Here is a 19,370-nt window from a genome sequence, read left to right as displayed (position 1 = left end):
CCATGTGGTCTTTTTTGGGTCACGACGACGCCGTTGTCGTTCGCATCGACATCGAACGCGGCGCGCGACGGACGCCGAGGCGTCGACGCGGCGCCCGCGAGGGATGGACGCCGACGGATCGGTGCGCGCGGTGATTCGGGCGCTGTGCGCGCGCGGACAAAGGGGGGGCGACGCGGGATGGACGAATGATGGCGCGCGCGCGGTGACGGATGACATTCGCGAGGACGACCGGGACGGGCGGTGGCCTGGCGCGACGACGACGACGACGCGCGCGCGCGAGGGTGGGGAGGTGGACGACGTCGACGCGTGTCTCACCGAAAGCGCGCTGGACGCGGAGTTGGATGAGATTGAGCGGGCGATGGCGCGGGGCGGCGGCGGCGCGGCGACGGCGGCGGCGGCGGCGGCGCGAGGACGCGAGGACGGACGGCGGACGCGAGAGCGATCGAGCGCGCCGGGAGAGGCGCCCGAGATGTGGAGCGCGCGGTTTGTGGATGTGCTCGCGTCAACGCGACCGCCGATCGATGCCGAGGAGACGTCGTTGGGGACGGTCGGGAGCGGACTCGGCGAGTCGCGAAGGCTCGCGACGGAGATTCCAGTCGTCGGCGAGCGCGAACGGTCGAACGCGATCGATGAACGAATCCATGCCATTATACAGCGCGTTGATGGGGTTCGAGCGGCCGTGGCGGAGGTGAGACGCGCGCTCGCGCGCGAGACGAGCAAACGCGGGTTCGGTGACTAGACGGCTTGACTGTGAATTAATAAAAGCCTCGATTCGAGGTGATGCGACGTTGAAACACTAAACTAGATAGAAAAACATAAATGACACACGTTACCGAATCGTCCATCTCACCCCATGGCGCGATCGTGGCCGTCTGTCTTGGCGTACGGCGACGGCGGTGCTGGCGGCGACTGCCGCACGTATCCGGGAACGAATTGATCGTACAGCGCCTCCTTGTACGCCCTGTTCGGGCCGGCGACGACGCGCAGGGCGTTGTGTAACACCTGTGCCTCATAACCCTCCAAACCTCGCGCCGAAAGCGTGCCGACGAACCGAACGCCATCCCCCTTCGGATCCGCCGCCACGCCCTCGAGCGACATGAGCGTCGACAGCGAAATCGCCGCGACGTCTGAGCGCCCTCGAACGAGGTCCGCGATCTCCCCTAAATACGCCAACACCGGCGTCACAATCGTCCGTCCCTTCACGTCCGCGACGTCGTGCGAGGCTCCTAAGAAATCACCCCTTCCGCCTCTCGATCCTTCGCTCGACGTTCCGAACAGCGCCTTCTCCGCCCGCCTCGCCGCGCTCGTCGTCGCCACGCTCGCGCTCTCTAACAGCGTGTCCTCCTCCACCGCCGCGCTCGGTAACGCACACGTCTGCCCACCTCGCATTCCGTCCTCGCTCACCGTCATCACCACGCACGGATCGTCGTTGTACGTCCCGAGCGGCACGAGCGCCACCCTGCGTCCGTGCGCGCCGTCCGAATCCATCTTTCGCGTCGCCATCGCTCGCAAATCGCTCGCGATTCTCTCTCGCTCGCGTTCGGTGAGTAAATCAGACGCGGGTATCGTCGACGCGCCTCGTGAGCGCGTCGCGAGCGCGGAGGCGCGCGAAGAGACGCGGCAGATTGACGCGGTGCGCCAGGGCGGCGCCGCGCGCTCGACGCTCGCGCACGCGTTCGCGAGCGCGTGACGGGCGAGCGCTCGAACGCATCGACGCGACATCCGTACACGTTCGCGAGCGGGCGGTGCGCGCGCGACACGCGTCTCGGAATGCGGCGATGAAGGGGCGATGAGGAATGAATGATGAGATGTCAGCTCGCGCCAGAGTCGCGCGAATCGAGAGGGGCGTAGGAGAGCGATGCGCGACGCCGCGAGCGCGTGATGTCACTGAATCTAGAGCTCTATTGTGGTCTAACGTTTTTTATACGTGCACGCCTTGAGCCTGGGCCAGCGCACGGCGCCGCGCTCGGGCGGCGCGCGCTCTGATTTGATAAAGTCGCAGGTGAAGAACATGACGTTTCGCTCATCCGGGTCGCGCTTCGGGTCGAATCCGAGGGATTTGAGCGCCGCGGTGAAGGACGGGATCGTCGCCGCACCGTCGCGACCGTCGAATCGGGATCGGACTTCGGCGATCCACAGAGCGCCACCGACTCTCAGCACGCGGTGGGCCTCCTCCAGAAAGGAGCCGTAATCGACACCCATGAGGCTGAGGGAGAAAACGGCGACGTCGACGCTCTCGTCGTCGAGAGGCACGCGAGACATGTCGCACGCAATAACCTCCGGGGCGTGTTCAGGGGCTTGTAAATCGAACGACCAACACTTTTGCTCGATCGAACGCGCGAGCTCGGCGTCGCCGCACCCAAAATCGGCCACCACCCACTTTTTGGGGCACTTTTCCAACCATCGAGCGGCGACGCGCACGGGAAGCGTCGGCCACGATTCAACCTGTGCACGGAACCCAACGTGGTAGGCGTCGAATAATTCAGGAGATTCCTTCACCAGCGCCAACCCCTCGGCCCCCGTGGTGGTGTACAAGCGCTCGTTCAGCATGCGGAACTGCCCGCCGCTGAGCTTGGCGCGCATTTTGTCCGCGAGCGTGTTCTTGGCACCCTGTGGTTTCTTGACCGCCTTCGGCGGATCTCTCCTCGGCACGCTTTGCGCCTCGCTCACGACGAGTGGATCACGATCGGGAAGCAACTCCTCGGAGTAGTCGCTCGATTCCTCCGGCTCGACCACCGCTCTCGGCTGCGCGCTCGGCGCCGCCGGTTCCCTCTCCTTTGCCTTCTCCTTCTTCTTTCGCTTCTTCATCCCATCCCCCTCGTCCGTGTTTTCACCCGCAACACCCCCACGCGCCACGCGTCGCGCCTCCGCCGCGCGCTTCCGCTTCTCCTTCGCCCGTCGTCGTCGTCCCAACGCCTTCCCGCTCGGCGCGTCGCGCCCGTCCCGCCCGCGCGCCGCCGCCACCCGCGTCCCGTCCCGACCCCCGCGCGCCGTCGTCCCATCCCCCGCTCGACGTTCGGACGCATCACCATCGTCTCTCTCGCCCGTTCGCGGTCCCGTTTCGCCCGTCGTCCCCCGCGCGCGCGCCCGTCGCGCGTTCGACGCGTCTCGAGCCGCCGCCACCGCCATCGTCGCCGTCGTCCTCGCCCCTCGCCCGCGCGCGTCCTCGGCGTCGTCGAACGCCGGGACGTCCATGCGCGCGACGTCCATCGCGCGCAGAGGTCCGAGCGCGCGCGCGTCGCGACGCGCGGACGCCGCGCGCGCGCGATGATGTCCCGGTCGTGCACTTTTCATGTGGGCAAACAGTCCGACGACGCACGCACTCGCGCACCCGATCGCGCGCCCGCGCCCTCGACGCCGCACTCGTCCACCACCGCGTCGCGCGCGCATGACGTGGAACGTCCTCGTCACCGGTGGCGCCGGATACATCGGCTCGCACACGTGCGTGCGGCTCCTGCAAGCGGGCGCGCGCGTCACCGTCGTGGATAACTTTGACAACTCGTGCGCGGAATCTTTAAAGCGCGTGCGAAACATCGTGGGCGAGGACGCGGGGGCGCGTTTGACGCACCACGAGGTTGATTGCTGCGATAAAGTCGCGCTCGATGGCGTCTTCGCGTCGGCGGGGGTGACGTTCGATGCGGTGATACACTTCGCCGGGTTGAAGGCGGTGGGCGAGAGCGTGGCCGAGCCGATGAAGTATTACGAGAATAACATCGTGAGCACGCTGGTGCTGTGCGAGACGATGGCGAAACACGGGTGTAAGACGATTATTTTTAGCTCGAGCGCGACCGTGTACGGGGAGCCGGCGTCGGTGCCGTGCACGGAAGATTTCCCGACGGCGGCGTTGAACCCGTACGGACGGACCAAGTTGTTCATCGAACACATTTTGAGCGATCTCTACGTGAGTGATAAGGAGTGGAAGGTGGCGCTGTTGCGATACTTTAACCCGGTCGGTGCGCACGAGAGTGGGACGCTGGGGGAGGATCCCAAGGGAATCCCGAATAACTTGATGCCATTCGTGCAGCAAGTCGCCGTCGGTCGACGACCCGAGCTCAACGTGTTTGGGAACGACTATCCAACCAAGGATGGAACCGGTCGACGTGATTACATTCATGTCGTCGATTTGGCCGACGGACACGTCGCGGCGGTAAAGAAACTCACGAGTGATCCCGACGCCGGTTTGCTCACCGTCAACCTCGGGACGGGGAAGAGCACGAGCGTCTTAGAGCTCGTCGCGGCGTTCGAGAAGGCGTCCGGTAAGAAAATTCCGTGCAAGATTGTCGATCGTCGCGCAGGTGACGCCGCAGAGGTGTACGGGGCGACAGATAAGGCGTTCAAGGTTCTCGGTTGGCGTGCACTTCGCACCATCGAAGACTGCTGCATCGATCAGTGGAAGTGGGCGAGCTCGAACCCGTACGGGTACGCAGGTAAGCCCGACGACGCGTAATTCAAACACTGCATCTCTCTTCGCAGCATAATGACGTGCATTGGCAACTCAAATAATAATGACAAGTCGACTCTCCTGACTCGCACGCCGCACGCGCCTCCTATTCGACCGTGAACCACATGCCGTCTGCCGGTGCGATCGGAATAGCCTTCGTGTGCTTCTTCCCGTTGTTCGCGCTCGCACTTTTAAACTTGAATCGCCTAATGAGCGTCGCCAAGACGACTCTCGCCTCTAACAAGGCCAAGTACTGTCCCAAGCAGTTGCGCGGACCTTGGATGAAGGGCAAGTAGGCGTAGTTCCCGATCTCGTCGCCCTTGCCATTGAGGAAGCGCTCGGGCTCGAAGGACATCGCGTTTGGCCATAGATCCTCGCGATGGTGGATTCCTTGCAGGCTGATGATGACCGTGGTGCCCTTTGGAATCTTACATCCTCCCAAGACATCGTCCTCGACGGCGCGTCTGGTGACCACCGGGACAACAGAGTACAGTCTGAGGGTCTCCTTCAACGCGGACACGCAGTAGTCGAGGTGCGCGAGCTCATCGCGCGTCGGAAGATTCCCAGGCTTCACGGCGCCGAGCACCTTGTTCGCCTCGGCCACAGCCTCGGTCATCTTATCTTCATTCTTCACTAACTCGTAGATGGTCCAAACCAGCATTGCCGCGCTCGTCTCGTGCCCGGCGAGTAAGAAGGTTTTGATCTCGAAGCACATTTGTTCTTCGACATCCGATCCGTATTCCTCCATTTCAACGGACGCGAGAACGCGATCGAGGATGTCTGGATTTGGGTTGGTCTCGCCTGAAACGCGCTTCTTCCATCGAACGCGAATGAGGTCAACAATATATTTGTTGAGCGCCGCGACGCGCTTACGATGCTCACGCCACTCCCGAGTCGGCAGGAACTTCCTCCAGGGTTCTAAACTCCTTCGATTGCACTCGTCCATGATGGGAAGGTAAAGATTGGGCATGACCTCGTCGCTCTGCTCCGGAGTCAGGCTCAGGATGGCCTCGGCGATGACCTGCAATGTCAACAACCGAAACTCCTCCGCGAGCTCCACCGCCTCGCCCTTTCCTCGAACCTTTTCCAACTTATCCGACAGTCTATTCACCGCTCGCGTCGCGATGGCGATGATGTCATCTAATATCTCAATGCGCAGCGCGCTCGAGATGCGCTGCCGCTGCGCCCGCCACGTCTCCCCCTCGCTCGTCACCAACCCCGTTCCAAGAATCTCCAGAAACGGCTCGTACGAAAATTCCGTATCCTTTTTGTAATTCTTTAAATTCGTCTGCATCACCCGCTTCACCAGCTCAGGGTCCGCGACGACGACGCAGTGGCGTTGGAAAATCTGTACCCGCGCCGGCCGCGGCGCCGCCGTCGTCCCCCAAGTCGCGAACAGGTCCCACGTGCACGGATACCTCCCCACCGCCTTGAACAACGCCACGGTGTGCCCCAACACCGGGACGAATCGCTCGGCGCGCGCCGCACCGCCGAGCGCGAGGATGATCTCTCGTCGAGCCCAGTGCGCGATCTTTTTCGTCGCTCGCACGACGCGCGCGATGACGACCGCGTCCGCGACGCGCAGCGCGAGGACGACGACGAGCACGGCGAGCGTGACGCGCGCGAGGTCGAGCGCCATGCCGCGCGCGCGTGTGCGGTGGACGCGTGCGAGACGGAACAACGGGTGGAAAAATGGTCCAGGACGACATCACGATCGACTCGTCGTCACACGCCGACGCGCGCGACCGAGCGCGGTGCCGCGCGCGGGCGATCGGTACATCGCGTGCTCGAGCGCGCGAAGACGTCGGCGCGCGCGAACGATCGATCGAGGCGCGAGTGCGGGATCATTCGACGCGGGCTCGATCGTGTTGGGAGACTCTGCGCGATCGAACGAAAACCGTCGTTCGATCGTCGTGCGCGCGTCGTGCGGGGCGACGAGCGAGGCGAGGGGACGTCTGAAGACCGCGCGCGATGGGGGTCGATTCGTTGTTCGTGCTGAACAACCGCACGGAGTCCTTGGTCGCGGTGAAGCACTGGGGGGCGATCACGTCGAGCGAAATCTGCGAACGCGTCTTCGAGGCGCGAAGAGACAGCGCGCGGAACGGCGTCGAGGGCGATGCGTGCGTGGCGGATCAGGATTCGTATGGGTTTCACATCTCCCGAGGGGAGATCACGTACGCGGCGACGTGCTCGAGGGAGACGTCGCCGTTGCTCATGATTGAGTTTTTGTCGCAGTTGTACGACGTCTTGCGCGCGTACTTCGGCGACTCGGTCACCGAGGCGGTGCTGCAGGAGCATCACGTGACGCTGTATCAGCTGTTGGATGAAATGGTGGATAGTGGAGTGCCGGTGAATATGCACGCGGGTGGGCTAAAGGTGCTGGTGCCGCCGCCGAATCTGTACAATCGAGTGACGTCGACGGTGATGGGGAACCAGGGCATCATCGTGAGCGATCAAGATCCTCTCAAGCTGCTGCCCCTGCCGTGGAGATCGAATAATATCAAGTACGCGAGCAACGAGATCTATCTGGATCTCATCGAGTCCATCGATGCGACGATCGACGCGGAGGGTAAGGTGTTGTCGTCGGCGGTGTACGGCTCAATCGAGGTGAACTCTCGTCTGAGCGGCATGCCAGATATCAACCTCACGCTGAGCAACTCGCACTTGATCGATGAATACAACTTTCATCCGAGTGTACGTCTGTCTCGTTTCGCTAGCGATCGCGTGGTCTCTTTCGTCCCTGCAGACGGTAAGAGTGTGTTGATGTCTTACAAGGTGCGTCCGCCGTCAAGCAAGCAAGATCCGAATCAGTGGCAACCTCGGTACATCAAGGCGAATCCGTGGCTCAAGACGGCGAACTCCGATAACCCGAGCTCGGTACCTCTACCATTGTACATTCGTCCGCAGAGCGCGTTCGGGGCGTCGCACGGTAGGGTGAGCGTCGTCGTCGGCTCCAAGCCGGCGTTTGAGAAACCCGTCGAATCCGTGTCGCTGGATGTTCGTCTTCCCTCGCGAGTGTTGAGCGCGGACCCATCGGCAACGCACGGCGAGGCGACATTCGACGTCGCGAGCAACACGGTTCGCTGGTCGATCCCGAAGTTCCCCCCGGATAAGACTCCGTGCCTCTCCGTGCAGGTGAACATGCGAGACGAGGAAGAGGAGGCGACGCCGTCCGCCGGTTCAAAATCCGACGGCGCGTCCAGGCGTGTGCACTTACAAGAAGTGGTCGACATCACCGCTTCCTTCAAGGTTCCGGGGGCTGGCGTGAGCGGGATCAAGGTAGAGACGCTCCAGGTGCGCAACGAAAAGTACAAACCGACCCAAGGCGTTCGATACCACACGAAATCGGGCGCCGTCGTCGTGCGCACCTAGGCCCCGCGCGCCAGCCAGTCACTCGCGACCGCGCGCGTCGCCGCCGACGCGCGCACATCGAGAGAGTTTGTAATGTAATCTGGTGATCGACACCTTCCACGACCGTCTCACTTCTCCCTTCTATCTCTCGCTCGACCGCTCTCTCCGCCTGACCGCGCGCGCCGTCCTCACACATTCACGCGCCATGCTCCTCGCCCCTTCGCGTGCGAAAGCGTCCTCTCCCCGCGCGCCCATTCGACGCATCCGTCGATCGAACCTCACGCGCACCGCGCGAGAGCGAGTCGGCGAGCGAACGAAGACGCGCTCGTTCGACGTGGCGCTCTTCGATTTTACAAACTCTCTCGATGCCGCGATCGGCGCCGACGTGTTAGAGGCGGGCGCGGTGACGCCGGTGACGTACGCGGCGGTCCTCACGGCGGGGGTCGTGACATCGCTGTCGCCGTGCACGCTGAGCGTGCTGCCGCTGACGATCGGGTACATTGGCGGATACGGCGGCGGCGGCGCCGAGGAGGACCAAGACGCGAAGACGACTCGGACGCGAAACATGGGTCTTGCGTTCTCGTTTGGATTAGCGAGCACGCTGGCGGGGTTGGGGATCGTCGCGGCGACGTTTGGGGCGGCGTACGGACAGGGTTTGGGGGATGGATTGCCGACGGCGGCCGCGGCGCTGGCGGTCGCGATGGGATTGAATTTATTGGGCGTCTTGGAGTTTACTTTTCCATCCTTCGGGGCAAACTTCGATCCGAAGAGCGTGAGCGTTCCCGCGGTGGCGCAAGCGTACATCGCTGGTGCGGTGTTTGCGCTCGCCGCGTCGCCGTGCGCGACACCGATTTTGGCGACGTTGTTAGCGTACGCGGCGTCGAGCGGCGACCCAGTCTCTGGTGGCGCGCTGTTGCTGACGTACACGTCGGGATACGTCTCGCCGCTTCTGTTCGCGGCGACGGCGACAGATGGATTGAAATCCGTGATGTCGCTCAGGGAGAAGAGCGCGTGGGTGAATCCGACGAGCGGGTTTTTGCTCATAGCGGGTGGAACGTACGCGTTTCTCTCTCGAGTGGTTCCGCACGCCACGGGTTTGGCGTGACGGGACCATATTTATTCCATCGTTCGCTGTACACGCTAGATTGTAAAATACACGCTGCTAATGGTTGCTAATTTACGCTCTGTTATCTGAGTCGCATAAGGTAACAAAGTATGCCGCCGGCGATCGCTACATTCAGCGACTCCATCTCTCCCGACATCGGAACGGCTACCGGTTTGCACGCGCGCAGCGCGTCATCGCTCAAACCTTGCCCCTCTGTTCCAAGAACTAAACACGCTTTGGCGACGTCACCGACGCGCTCAGGATCGACATCTTCGTCTGCTCGCGGCTCCGCGGCGTAGAGATCCATCCCCAATTCCCGTGCGGCGCGTTCGAGCTCGTCGAAGGAATCAAACGTCACAAAGTTCAATCGAAACGTCGCCCCTCGAGCCGCGCGCATCGCCTTATCGTTAAACGGATCGCACGTCCCAGGAAGCAACGCCACGGTGTCCCACCCGAACGCCACCGCCGTCCTCGCGAGCGTCCCTAAATTCCCCGGATCTTGTACTCCCTCCAGCGCCAGCGTCCGAGTCGTCCTCCGTCCCGCAAACCGTTTCGCAAACGACTTCCCATCCATCACCTCCGGCATCTCGAACTCCCCGATCAAATCCAACCCGTCACCATTGTTTACCCCGGCGCACTTCTTCATCACGCTCGCCGGCGCTCGCACCACGCGATCAGCGTCGATCCAATCCGGCTTTTCCGCCCAATCCGCCACGAAGAGCGTTCGCGCGCGCGCGCCGCCTCGACTCACGAAGCACTCGCGCATGAGCACGCTCGACGCCAACACCACCGAGCGTTCGGCGTCGCGAAAAGATTTTGACTTGCACAGCTTGGCGAAGCGCTTGACGGCGTCGTTGTCGCCGCTCGCGATGCGCTCGAGGCGGTCGGAGCCGCCGCCGGCGTGCGCGTGCAGTTTTCGTCGACGCGCCGACGTTGAAGCGAATCCACGCGCGCGGGAGAGGGCGGTGAAGACGCGGGTGGACATGAGCGACGCGCGGTGACCGACGCGTTCGAGTGGGCGCGCGGTAGTCGCGGACGCGGCGTGAGATGGTGCTCGCGCGAGGCGCAGAGTCGAGTTGTGTAGAGCAAAACGCACGCGCGACTACCGGTACCGGTATTTTCATCCGATTTAATATTAAAACAAAACGTTTGGACAATGAACAACACGTCTAACAACAGGACAAACAACAGGACAATTCGGTTCTATCGTGCAGAAAGCGCCATGTAGGACGCCTGAGTGCACACGTTGGATCGGTGCGTAATAGCGTAATAAATTATTGAGGACTGACGAACACACAATCAAGTCTTCACCTTACGAGGTTGCTTGATTATGATAGCTGTTTTGGTGGATTGTTTATGCCATCTTTTCGATGCATTCGGCTTCGTGTTCCATTTGCGCGAGCGCGAACGGGAACAGAGCACCGACGGAACAGAAGTCTTCCATGGCGCCACCGATGATGTTTCTGGCGGTGCGCAACTCTCTGCGAATACTGGCAACGCAGAACACAAAGATGAAGAACATCAACCAGGCGACGCCGTGCGCGTTCGCGCCAGCCTTCGTTGAAGCGAGGAGACCGATAAAGGTCCAGAGCAGACCGGTGATGATGCCACCATGGATCATGGCAATCTGTTCGCTGGCGCCGGTGGCGCGCTTGCACTTCACGATGGATTCATACGGGAAGATGAAGTTCTTGAGAGCACAAATCGTACGCTCACGAGCATTCGGAGCGTTCGATGTCGCCGTGTCAGGCTTGAAAGCCTCGAGGAAATCGAAAAGACAAGTGTTGAAACTCTTTCTCTTGCGACGATGCTCTTCATTCTCGTCTTCGTCAAGAAGTGCGCGCCAGAGGCTGATGCACATAAAATTGAGAGCCAAAGTGTAAGGGAAGCCGGCGACGATGGAAACGGCTTGGACCATTTTCAAACCACCACTGTAGACGAGAGCAGTCGCGAGCGCGCCTTCGGTGAAGCACCAGTACACCTTTTGTAACACCGGTGGGTTTTCGTAGCCCATGGCGGAGATCAAGTCATCGACGTACGAACCGCTATCCGAAGACGTGATGAAGTAGAGAGAGACGGCGATGAGGATGAGCGTTTGGAGAGGTCGCGCCAACTTACCGTACGGCTCAACGACATCAAGAATGTGATCGGACCCGTTTCTGCACGACAACGGGTAGTAACCGGCGTCTTGAAGCTGCTTGCCCGCAGCGTAACCAGCTGAGGTCATATTGAGCATCTTCGTCTCGCCGTAGCCGAAAGCGTCGCAGTCGACGGAGTTGCCGCTCCAATCGACGGATGAGTTCGTACCGATGGCACTCTCAGCGACGCGTTGCATCTTGATACCGAGAGAACCGAGCGTGGTCAGGTAGACAAAGCCAAAAAGAATGGGAGCGATAAATGCACCCTTGATGAGTTGGCCAACGGTTCTGCCACGAGAAATGCGGGCGATGAACATGCCGACAAACGGGGCCCAAGAGATCCACCAACCCCAGTAGAAGATAGTCCAGTCGTCCATGAAGCCGAAATAAGTACGCTTACCCCACATAGCGGTTGCATCGAGCTCGCCACCTGCGGTCGCGCGGACGGCGTCGATGACGTTATGCTCGTTAGACTTGCCGAGAGCATATCCAGCCCAGGACTTAGCGGTGGTCTTCCAAGAGCCATCGTCATGTGTCCAGCCGTTTGTACCGGCACCGAGGAGACCTTGGGTCAAAATAGGCCAAGCATCGCAGTCCCAGCCGACGACGGTGATCCACTGCAAGTAGTGTCCGATGGACTGCGTGACGCTGCTCAACAGGAACATCGGATCGTCAAGGGCGTAGAGGGCACCCAAGAAGATCAGTCCGATGGAGAAAGTAATCTTAGAAAGCACACGAATGCCATTCTTCAAACCCATGAGCACGGAACCGCACGCGATACCGGTGATGATCCAGATGATCAAGCCCTTGGTCGTGTCTGAATTTGGATCGACGTCAGAGTTGAGTCGGGCAATGGTAGTCGCGATCGTTGTGACACCAAGGCCAAGGCTCGTGCACACACCGAACGTGGTGCACGAAATGGAAAGCGCGTCGATGAGGTCACCGATGAGACCGTTGACGTTCTCGCCCAAGAGCGGGAAGAAAGCTGCGCGGATGGTCATCGGGCGACCATGGCGGTAGCAGACGACACCGAGAGTGATGGCAACGAGGACGTACGGAATCCATCCGTGGATACCCCAGTGGAACAGCGTGATAAAAATTGCCTGCTGCGCACGCTGATCATCGTTGTTGATGGGAATCTTTTGCGGGTTGTAATAGTTCATCCGGTAGTACCACATCGGTTCGGCGACGCCGTACGTGTACAACCCGACGCCGATACCGCACGCAAACAACATGGAGAACCACTCGTAGTCCGAGAACGCGGGCTCTTCGTCATCGCGACCGAGCTTCACGTCCTTGAACTTGGTGAACAGGAGATAGATGATGAAGATGAACCAGACATCCTGCGTGAGAATGTACAGCCACGTCCAGTTCACAGTGATCCAGGCTTGCCATCCCTTCACTTCCGTCGCCGCGTTGACCCCGGCCGAGAGCGCCCAGATAACGAAACCCCAAAGAACCAGCGAGGCGAGACCGGCGCTCACCCAATTAATTCGGAGCATCTGTAACGAACACGCGCCGCGGTCAGTCAGTCGTCGATGCGCAAATCACGTATCCTCATACATAATTAAATGGAACCCCATGTGCATCGCATGTACGTTTCGAGAAATCTGATTGGCTACAGTTTAGCACGACAGTTCGGTTCAGCGACTCGACCGACGTGTCGCGTCCCCGCCGTTTTTTTCTCTCACGCCCCTCTCGCGCGTTCGCGTTCGCGTTCGCGCCGCCGTCGATCGATGCTATAATTTTTCGTTCGCCAAACGCACCGGTTTCCCCGCGATGTCGAGCGAGAGCCAACGGTTCGGTCGAACGAATCGAGTGATGTTGGATTCATCCTTGAAATTTAAGGGGTCCTTCCCCGGCGCGGGCGTCGTCCTCTTCTCCCCTTCGCTCATCTCAACGAGTCGCGCGTTCGATTAGAAAGAATATCGATCGCTCGGGCGCGCTCGTCGGGGACGATGTCGCACGCGTTCGCTCGTCGCGAAGTGCGGCGCGCGCGTATCGCGGGTGAATGATTAACCTCGCGGGTGCCAGCTGGCATTGCCAGCTGGCATTCCCGCGACGAAGATATTTTGCTTTTTGTGTCAGCGTCACGAGTCATGATTCGTGAAGGAGTCACAAGGGGAAGCTAGATACCACGGAACGCGACGATCGACTTTTGGCGCGCGTTTTGAGGTGCGCGTCTGGTTCGCACTACGCGTCCTCGTCGACGCCGCCCGCTCGAGACGATGCGCTCGCTTCGTCGGCGGCGTCGGCGGCGTTGAACGCGGCGAATTTCGCGAGACGTCGCGCGCGAACATCGTCCGTCGTGCGCGCGACGTCGGCGACGGCGCCGAGGGACCGCGCGACGGGCGCTTCGACGCGGGCGTCCGCGTCGCGCGGTTGGTACGCCTCGGCGGCGCGGCTCGTCACGCGCGCGCTCGACGCGCGCTTCCAATCGAATCGCTCGCACTCGGCGTTGAGCTGCGAGTTCAGAGCCCGAAACTCCGGACCGTGATTGGAGTGCACGTTGTGCGCGAGTTCGTGCAGGAGCGTCTTGCGAACGGTGACGTAGTCCCTAAACCCGAGGTAGTCATCAGTTCTTAATCGCAGGTGAATTTCCCGTCCGTTGTTCACGTTGTACCCCAGCACACACATCTCGCTCAGGCCCACCTTACCCTCCGGCGGCATCTCGCACAATTTCCCGACGCGCCGCCCGCCGTACCATCCGTGCGCGTCCATGACTCCGGTGATCCCGGGATCGCTCGCTAAACGCCTCAGCACCTCCATCGCCCGTTCGCGACTCGGCATCCCACTCGGAACGTCTAGCACTTCGATCTCACCGAAATATTTCGACGTCGACGCGGCGGCACTCGACGTTCGTTCGCCCCGTCTCGAGCGCTCGCGAGCGGTCTCCTCCTCGAAATCTCGAATCCGCGCATCCGTCCGCGCCATCCCGTTGATCGCGTCCACGATCCCACGCGTCGTCCCGCTCACCATGTACTTACGCGTCGCGCAGTCGCTCGGGAGCGCTATCGCGTCGTCGTCGACGCTCGCGGTGCGTCCTCGGCACTCTCGCGCGCCGTGCACGCGCACGGTTTGGACATCCAGATCGAGCGCACGCGCCAGCGCGCGACACGCGTCGGCGTACGTCGGCGGCGGCGCGTCTGGAAGGTCCACCGTCACCGTCTCGCCCACGTGTCTGGCGGTGAAGACGACCATCGAGGGGACGAAGGAGGAGATCCGCGACGCGTGATGGCGATTCGTAACCAACTTTCGGGGAGTTCAAGGACGACGACGACGCGCGCGAGTGTGTTCGGACGTGAGCGAGGAGACGAGACGACGCGTTGGTGTCGTATACGTCGCGTTGGAGCTCGACGAGCGCCCGATCGTCGAGACGCGCGCGTGAGAGCCGGTTTGAATCCGTCGAGCTCGGACCTCGCGCGGTGGTGCGACGCGCTCGACCTGGACGACGTCCCGCGTACGTTGGACGACGTTCGATCGGCGTATCGCAGGACGATGTTACAGAAGCATCCAGACGCGGGGGGGTCCGAGGCGGCGGCGATGGCGGCGATTGAGGCGCGAGAGGGGTTGGCGCGAGCGCTCGCGAGCGGGCGCGAGCTACGAAGCGCGAGGGAGGCGTTGGAAGATCCGTTCAGCGCGACGGCGTTGGAGATCGAGTTCGACGGTGCGCGTTGGGCGTTTGTGGATGAGACGCGGTGCGTCGGGGAGGCGAACTGCTCGGCTTCGTGCGCTAGGAAGGCACCGCGGTCGTTTGAGCGTGCGAGCGACACCGGAAGCGCTCGAGCGCTTGAGCGAGAGCCACCGGTAGAAGACGGCGCCGAGGCGTACGACGAGTGGGTCGCCGCGACGCAGTGTCCGATGAATTGCGTGCACTTTGTCACGCGGCGTCAGCGCGACTATCTGAGTGGGGTTTTGGAGAACGCGCGAACCGGTGCGGCGTCCTGGGCCGACGCGTCAGCGCTCGCGAGCGAGCTCATCGCTCGAGCGGATTACAACAACGGACGCGAAGCTGGTCGACGCGCCGCGGACGCGCACGGGTGAGCGTCAGGATCGACCCTTTCGATTCATTTCATTTAATATTGTACAACATCGTGTTCGCGAGCGGCTCAAAACGTATCCGTGAGGTCGACGCAGTTCCCGCACATCGTCTTCGCCTTGCCAGAGCACAGCCAGCATGCGTCCCCGGCCTTATACCGCCCACCGAAGAGGTCCTCGCGATTCTTGCCCGTGCCCTCGCACTGTCCGCAGGGCTTCATGCCGGTGCCCTTACACACCGGACACGCCTTGGGGCGCGGCTGGGACGCCGCCGCATTGGTGGCGTCCGCGTCGCCGAACGCGCGCACGCGCACGACCGCACGGACCCGGGCGACGGGCGCGATGACGTGCATGACGCGTGCGAGAGGTCGTGCACGACGCGCGCGTCGCGCAGTGTGGGTGCAGCGCTGCGGCTGGGTGGGGGCTGGACGCCTTCTGCGGTGGTTAACTTTTCAATGGATGACAAACTAAGCGAGCAAACGATTCGTACGCTCCTACATCGCCGCGCCTACTTCTTAACGTCGTACTTGAACGTCACGGGCGGCGGTGGTGCGGGATCGGGTATCTTGCCCCAGCCCTTCAACTTGTACGCGACGCGCTCGAGGTCTGCGATGCGCACGGCTTCGCGCTTGCGCAAGACGTGCAGGACGGCGCTGCGAGAACGACTATTCGCGCGCATTTCCGCCTCGCTCGGGCGTTGAGCGTCGTCCATGTGAAGCCCCCACTTGCGCTCAAGTTTTTTCGTGCACTTATCGGCGTGGTTTGCGCGCGCCCAAACGTACAGCGGGAAGTCGTCTCGAATGACTTCGTAGTCACGGAAAAAGTCGACTACGATGGCGCACTCGCTGTGCTTCCAGGTGAGTATCCCTAGCCGACCGTGCTCTGGCATGATCTCAAACGCACCGTGCATCCCCCGTCGCATTTCGTCGAACTCTTGGTTGAGAACGATGCGCAGAGCCTGAAAGGTGAGCTTGGCCGGGTGCATCGCCTGATACTCCTTGCCCTTCGCCTTGGCTACGAGGGCGGCGAACTCTTTCGTCGTGCTTGGGAGTGTGCCACTCTCGCGGGCAAGAACAACAGCATCCGCGATGCGTCGCGACGCGGCTAGGTCTGTGGTTTCGCCATACTCATGAATCACCCGGCGCAGCTCCTCTCGCGATACAAGTCGGAGGTACTCGCTCGCCGGAACGCCGCGCTCGACGTCAAATCGTAAATCGAGCGGTCCGTCCTGTTCCGGCCTGAAACCGCGCGATGCGTCGTCAAACTGCGGAGATGAGATTCCTAAATCTAAGAAAACGCCCGAGGGCGTGATCCCCAGCGGTTTCAGGACCTGTGCCATGCAGCCAAACGGGGCGTGATGAATGGTAAAGCGCGAGTCCTCTTTTTCGAGATCTTTACCAACCTTAATCGCCTCCGGATCCATGTCGAACGCGTGTAAGCGACCCTCCGGCGAAAGTGCGGCGAGAATTCCGCGCGTGTGCCCGCCGCGACCGAACGTGCCGTCGACGTACACGCCCGAGCGATCCGGCGCGACGAGAGCTGCGATGGTCTCCGCCAGCATCGCGGGCGTGTGTGTGCCGAAAGCTTGCTCAGTGGCGCGAACGCCGAACGAACTTCGCTTTGCCACAGTAACCGAGACATTCCTTCCGCCGAACCGAGCGCCATCGAGCTTCAACGCCTCGTTTCGGCCCGATTCGTCGACAAACGTTATAAAGCCCGCACCTTTTGCCTGACCAGATTGCGGATCCCTCAACAAACGCGCCGGGCCGACGATGGGACCACACCCGGCGAAGAAGTCATACACCTCCTGTTCATTCGCGCTGTGTGGTAAATACTTCAAGAAAACCTCGTATCCCTCCTTATCGCTCCCTTGCGCCGACGCTCGAGCCGCCGCCGTATTCACCGCAGTCACTGGGGCCCCCGTCGCCACCGCGCTCCTCGCCGCCGCACATCTGAAGCACGACGTCCGCCTCGCAAAGTTACTGCACCCACACGCCGCGCACGTCCAATCGTCCGCCCGAACATCGTGCGTCATTGAGATTGATGAGTTCGTCGACGTCCCACCGCCTCCAAACAGCGGCGGCCGAGCGCCAGCGTCCGCCGTCTCTTGCGCCTCTTTCCCCGGCGTCACCCCACCGTGCGTCGCCACCGCATGCGTACCGTCGTCCACGATCACTTGTAGCTCGACGCCGTCCAATTCTTTCCCGTTAAACTTCTTGGCTGACTTCTCCGCAGCTTCGCGACTGGCAAACTCCACGAACGCCTGTCCGCCCGGTGGTTTCGGCCCCTTCCCGTGCGTTCCCCACATCCCCACCGTCACCGCGCTCGCGTCGACGGACAGAAACGCGCTCACGACGGACGCGTTCGCCGTCTTCGTGAGACCAACGACGCGTACGCGCGCGGGTTCGCCGCCGCCGCCATCGGGGCTGTTGCTTTTGTGTTTTTTGTTCGACCCCTCGGCGTCGTCTTCGGCGCCCGCGGACTTCTCGCGCTTCTCCTTCTTCTCCTTCTTCTCCTTTTTCTCCTTCTTGGAGGATTTCGGACTCGACATCGCGCGTTGCGAGGAGCGACGACGTGTGCGGAGCGGGACGCGCGCGCAGCGTCGGTGCTTCGCCGAGCGGACCGCTGGACGGACCGATTCGGTGACGATCGAGCGAGCGTGAGCTATGTTTGTGTGATGATTCAAATCTTCGTGACTATTGTGATCTAGAGTGGGCGGTGAATCACGTGGCGTCGTTGTCCATGGCGTCCAAGCCGGCGACGCGGACGAGACGCTCGATGGAGAGCGGTGACGTCCGCGCGCGGGCGTTGAAGAGAATTTTTGACAGCGCGTCCGCGCGCTCAGCGACCTTCTTACGACGCGACGGCGGTTTAGGTCCGAGGTAGTGCACGTCGGCGGCGCGTACGATGGCTGTATCGACGTCGACGTCGAAGCCCGCCGGGCCGACCAGAAATCGAGCCGAACGACCGGGCTCGAGCGCCGACGGTGGGTCGACGCACTCGGACGCGGGCGCGACGGCTTGGACCGCGGCGATGACGACGGGTTCATCGTCACCCGTGACGAAGAAATTTCCGTCCGCGGACTTGCTCAGGGTGATGATTTGTGCGCGAGTGGCATCTCCCGGGAGCCGCACGCCCGCTCGATCAAGCACGGTCGGCGCGCCCTCGTCCACGTCGAAAAACGCCGACGTCTTGGCATCTCGCCACAAAAGCACCAGAGGCGTCGCGCCCGTTTCGTACGACGCCTCTTTGTGGTAGAACAACAACCCATCGATCTCGTACCCGTGCGCTCGCGACACGCCGTCCGAGTAGCATCGCGTGACGCCTTCGGAATCGCACTCGTACCATGGCGTCGGAACGAACCGAAAGTCTCTCCCGACCGCTGGATTCGTCGTCTCGCACGCATCGCACTCCTCCGTCAGACGCGCGTTCGCCCAATAGAAACGAAACTCCGTCTCGCAATCGTACATGGACGCCCCGTTCCAGGCGACGACGTCCAATACGTGATACTCCCCGCTCGGCGTCGAGCTCGACGGCGCGTTCACGCTCGACGCCTCCCGCCTCGCCCGCTCGTCTCCGGTAAAGACGCAATCTAATATGCAGAAACAATCCCCGGCCCGGCCCCGAGTCGTCCTCGCGCTCCCGCCCGGGAGTCCGCTCTGAAACGTCGAAAGCGTCGACCCGTCCCGCGCGCTCCGAGCGATCGTCTTCCCTCGCGCGCTCACCACCAAGCACCGCGTCCCTCTCGGACGTATCTTCACCAACCACTTCGTCCGTAAATCCTCCGGGGCGTCGTCCCACATCCACTCCGGCTGACACGTCCCGACGTCTTCGTCGCCCGCCCGTTCCGCCTCCGCCGTCCATCCTCCCGTCCACCCCTCGTCCCGATCTCCCGTCCCACGCGTCGACGATCGATCACGCGCGCGCGAGCGTTCACCCTCGCCCGCGTCGACGCGCGCGAGCGTCCGCGCGAGCGCGAGCGCGTCTCGCTTGCCCTCTCGCTGCCGTTCCAGCGCGCGCGCGCGCCGCGTCGCCCCCGCGTTCCCGGCGCGCGCGTCCGGCTTCACCCCGGGCCGACGCGCCGGTCGTCGACCCTCGCGCGCGTCCGCGCCGTCGGGCGCCATCGCGCGCGTCGTCGCCCGTCGCGCTCGAGCGTCCGGCGATGATGATGATGATGATGATGATGATGATGGGCGTCGGTTACGTTCACGAGTGCTCACTCATGGTGAGTCCCTCGGGATCGGGACACCCGCGTGTTGGTGTCGTTCACGAGTGCTCACTCATGGTGAGTCCCTCG

The 19,370-nt window shown here is 62.1% G+C and overlaps 14 protein-coding genes across 14 annotated transcripts; 5 read left to right on the top strand and 9 right to left on the bottom strand.

Moving 5' to 3' along the window:
- Positions 1-103: 103 nt before the first annotated feature.
- OT_ostta08g01600 (unnamed product) lies at positions 104-739 on the top strand (the record flags this gene model as incomplete). Its single annotated transcript, XM_022983546.1, has 1 exon — positions 104-739. One exon carries the CDS (start codon positions 104-106, stop codon positions 737-739), a length of 636 nt encoding a protein of 211 aa, XP_022840954.1.
- A 107-nt stretch (positions 740-846) lies between these two features.
- Positions 847-1,503, bottom strand: OT_ostta08g01590 (unnamed product; the record flags this gene model as incomplete). Its single annotated transcript, XM_003080680.2, has 1 exon — positions 847-1,503. The coding sequence occupies one exon, from the start codon at positions 1,501-1,503 to the stop codon at positions 847-849; it is 657 nt and encodes a 218-aa protein (XP_003080728.2).
- Positions 1,504-1,911: 408 nt separating this feature from the next.
- Positions 1,912-3,210, bottom strand: OT_ostta08g01580 (Methyltransferase-related; the record flags this gene model as incomplete). The annotated part of the gene is made up of 1 exon (XM_003080679.2): positions 1,912-3,210. One exon carries the CDS (start codon positions 3,208-3,210, stop codon positions 1,912-1,914), a length of 1,299 nt encoding a protein of 432 aa, XP_003080727.2.
- Positions 3,211-3,388: 178 nt separating this feature from the next.
- On the top strand, positions 3,389-4,447 carry OT_ostta08g01570 (UDP-glucose 4-epimerase C-terminal domain; the record flags this gene model as incomplete). The annotated part of the gene is made up of 1 exon (XM_003080678.1): positions 3,389-4,447. One exon carries the CDS (start codon positions 3,389-3,391, stop codon positions 4,445-4,447), a length of 1,059 nt encoding a protein of 352 aa, XP_003080726.1.
- Positions 4,448-4,547: 100 nt separating this feature from the next.
- On the bottom strand, positions 4,548-6,080 carry OT_ostta08g01560 (Cytochrome P450, E-class, group I; the record flags this gene model as incomplete). Its single annotated transcript, XM_003080677.2, has 1 exon — positions 4,548-6,080. The coding sequence occupies one exon, from the start codon at positions 6,078-6,080 to the stop codon at positions 4,548-4,550; it is 1,533 nt and encodes a 510-aa protein (XP_003080725.2).
- Positions 6,081-6,412: 332 nt separating this feature from the next.
- On the top strand, positions 6,413-7,813 carry OT_ostta08g01550 (Clathrin adaptor, mu subunit, C-terminal; the record flags this gene model as incomplete). The annotated part of the gene is made up of 1 exon (XM_003080676.2): positions 6,413-7,813. One exon carries the CDS (start codon positions 6,413-6,415, stop codon positions 7,811-7,813), a length of 1,401 nt encoding a protein of 466 aa, XP_003080724.2.
- Positions 7,814-7,997: 184 nt separating this feature from the next.
- Positions 7,998-8,897, top strand: OT_ostta08g01540 (Cytochrome c assembly protein, transmembrane domain; the record flags this gene model as incomplete). Its single annotated transcript, XM_022983545.1, has 1 exon — positions 7,998-8,897. One exon carries the CDS (start codon positions 7,998-8,000, stop codon positions 8,895-8,897), a length of 900 nt encoding a protein of 299 aa, XP_022840953.1.
- An 82-nt stretch (positions 8,898-8,979) lies between these two features.
- OT_ostta08g01530 (tRNA/rRNA methyltransferase, SpoU) lies at positions 8,980-9,882 on the bottom strand (the record flags this gene model as incomplete). Its single annotated transcript, XM_022983544.1, has 1 exon — positions 8,980-9,882. The coding sequence occupies one exon, from the start codon at positions 9,880-9,882 to the stop codon at positions 8,980-8,982; it is 903 nt and encodes a 300-aa protein (XP_022840952.1).
- Positions 9,883-10,251: 369 nt separating this feature from the next.
- Positions 10,252-12,930, bottom strand: OT_ostta08g01520 (BCCT transporter family; the record flags this gene model as incomplete). Its single annotated transcript, XM_022983543.1, has 2 exons — positions 10,252-12,537; positions 12,802-12,930. The coding sequence occupies 2 exons, from the start codon at positions 12,928-12,930 to the stop codon at positions 10,252-10,254; spliced, it is 2,415 nt and encodes an 804-aa protein (XP_022840951.1).
- Positions 12,931-13,228: 298 nt separating this feature from the next.
- Positions 13,229-14,236, bottom strand: OT_ostta08g01510 (WLM; the record flags this gene model as incomplete). Its single annotated transcript, XM_003080670.2, has 1 exon — positions 13,229-14,236. One exon carries the CDS (start codon positions 14,234-14,236, stop codon positions 13,229-13,231), a length of 1,008 nt encoding a protein of 335 aa, XP_003080718.2.
- Positions 14,237-14,269: 33 nt separating this feature from the next.
- OT_ostta08g01500 (DnaJ domain) lies at positions 14,270-15,079 on the top strand (the record flags this gene model as incomplete). The annotated part of the gene is made up of 1 exon (XM_022983541.1): positions 14,270-15,079. The coding sequence occupies one exon, from the start codon at positions 14,270-14,272 to the stop codon at positions 15,077-15,079; it is 810 nt and encodes a 269-aa protein (XP_022840950.1).
- Positions 15,080-15,144: 65 nt separating this feature from the next.
- OT_ostta08g01490 (Heat shock protein DnaJ, cysteine-rich domain) lies at positions 15,145-15,426 on the bottom strand (the record flags this gene model as incomplete). Its single annotated transcript, XM_022983540.1, has 1 exon — positions 15,145-15,426. The coding sequence occupies one exon, from the start codon at positions 15,424-15,426 to the stop codon at positions 15,145-15,147; it is 282 nt and encodes a 93-aa protein (XP_022840949.1).
- A 155-nt stretch (positions 15,427-15,581) lies between these two features.
- Positions 15,582-17,624, bottom strand: OT_ostta08g01480 (Zinc finger, RanBP2-type; the record flags this gene model as incomplete). The annotated part of the gene is made up of 1 exon (XM_003080668.2): positions 15,582-17,624. The coding sequence occupies one exon, from the start codon at positions 17,622-17,624 to the stop codon at positions 15,582-15,584; it is 2,043 nt and encodes a 680-aa protein (XP_003080716.2).
- A 172-nt stretch (positions 17,625-17,796) lies between these two features.
- Positions 17,797-19,197, bottom strand: OT_ostta08g01470 (unnamed product; the record flags this gene model as incomplete). Its single annotated transcript, XM_003080667.2, has 1 exon — positions 17,797-19,197. The coding sequence occupies one exon, from the start codon at positions 19,195-19,197 to the stop codon at positions 17,797-17,799; it is 1,401 nt and encodes a 466-aa protein (XP_003080715.2).
- Between the last annotated feature and the right edge of the window lie 173 nt (positions 19,198-19,370).

The sequence above is a fragment of the Ostreococcus tauri genome, assembly GCF_000214015.3.
Source record: "Ostreococcus tauri WGS project CAID00000000 data, contig chromosome 08, whole genome shotgun sequence".
In the NCBI taxonomy this organism is placed as follows: domain Eukaryota; kingdom Viridiplantae; phylum Chlorophyta; class Mamiellophyceae; order Mamiellales; family Bathycoccaceae; genus Ostreococcus; species Ostreococcus tauri.
Note: the sequence above shows the minus strand (reverse complement) of the source record. Positions and strands in the feature narration are given on the sequence as shown.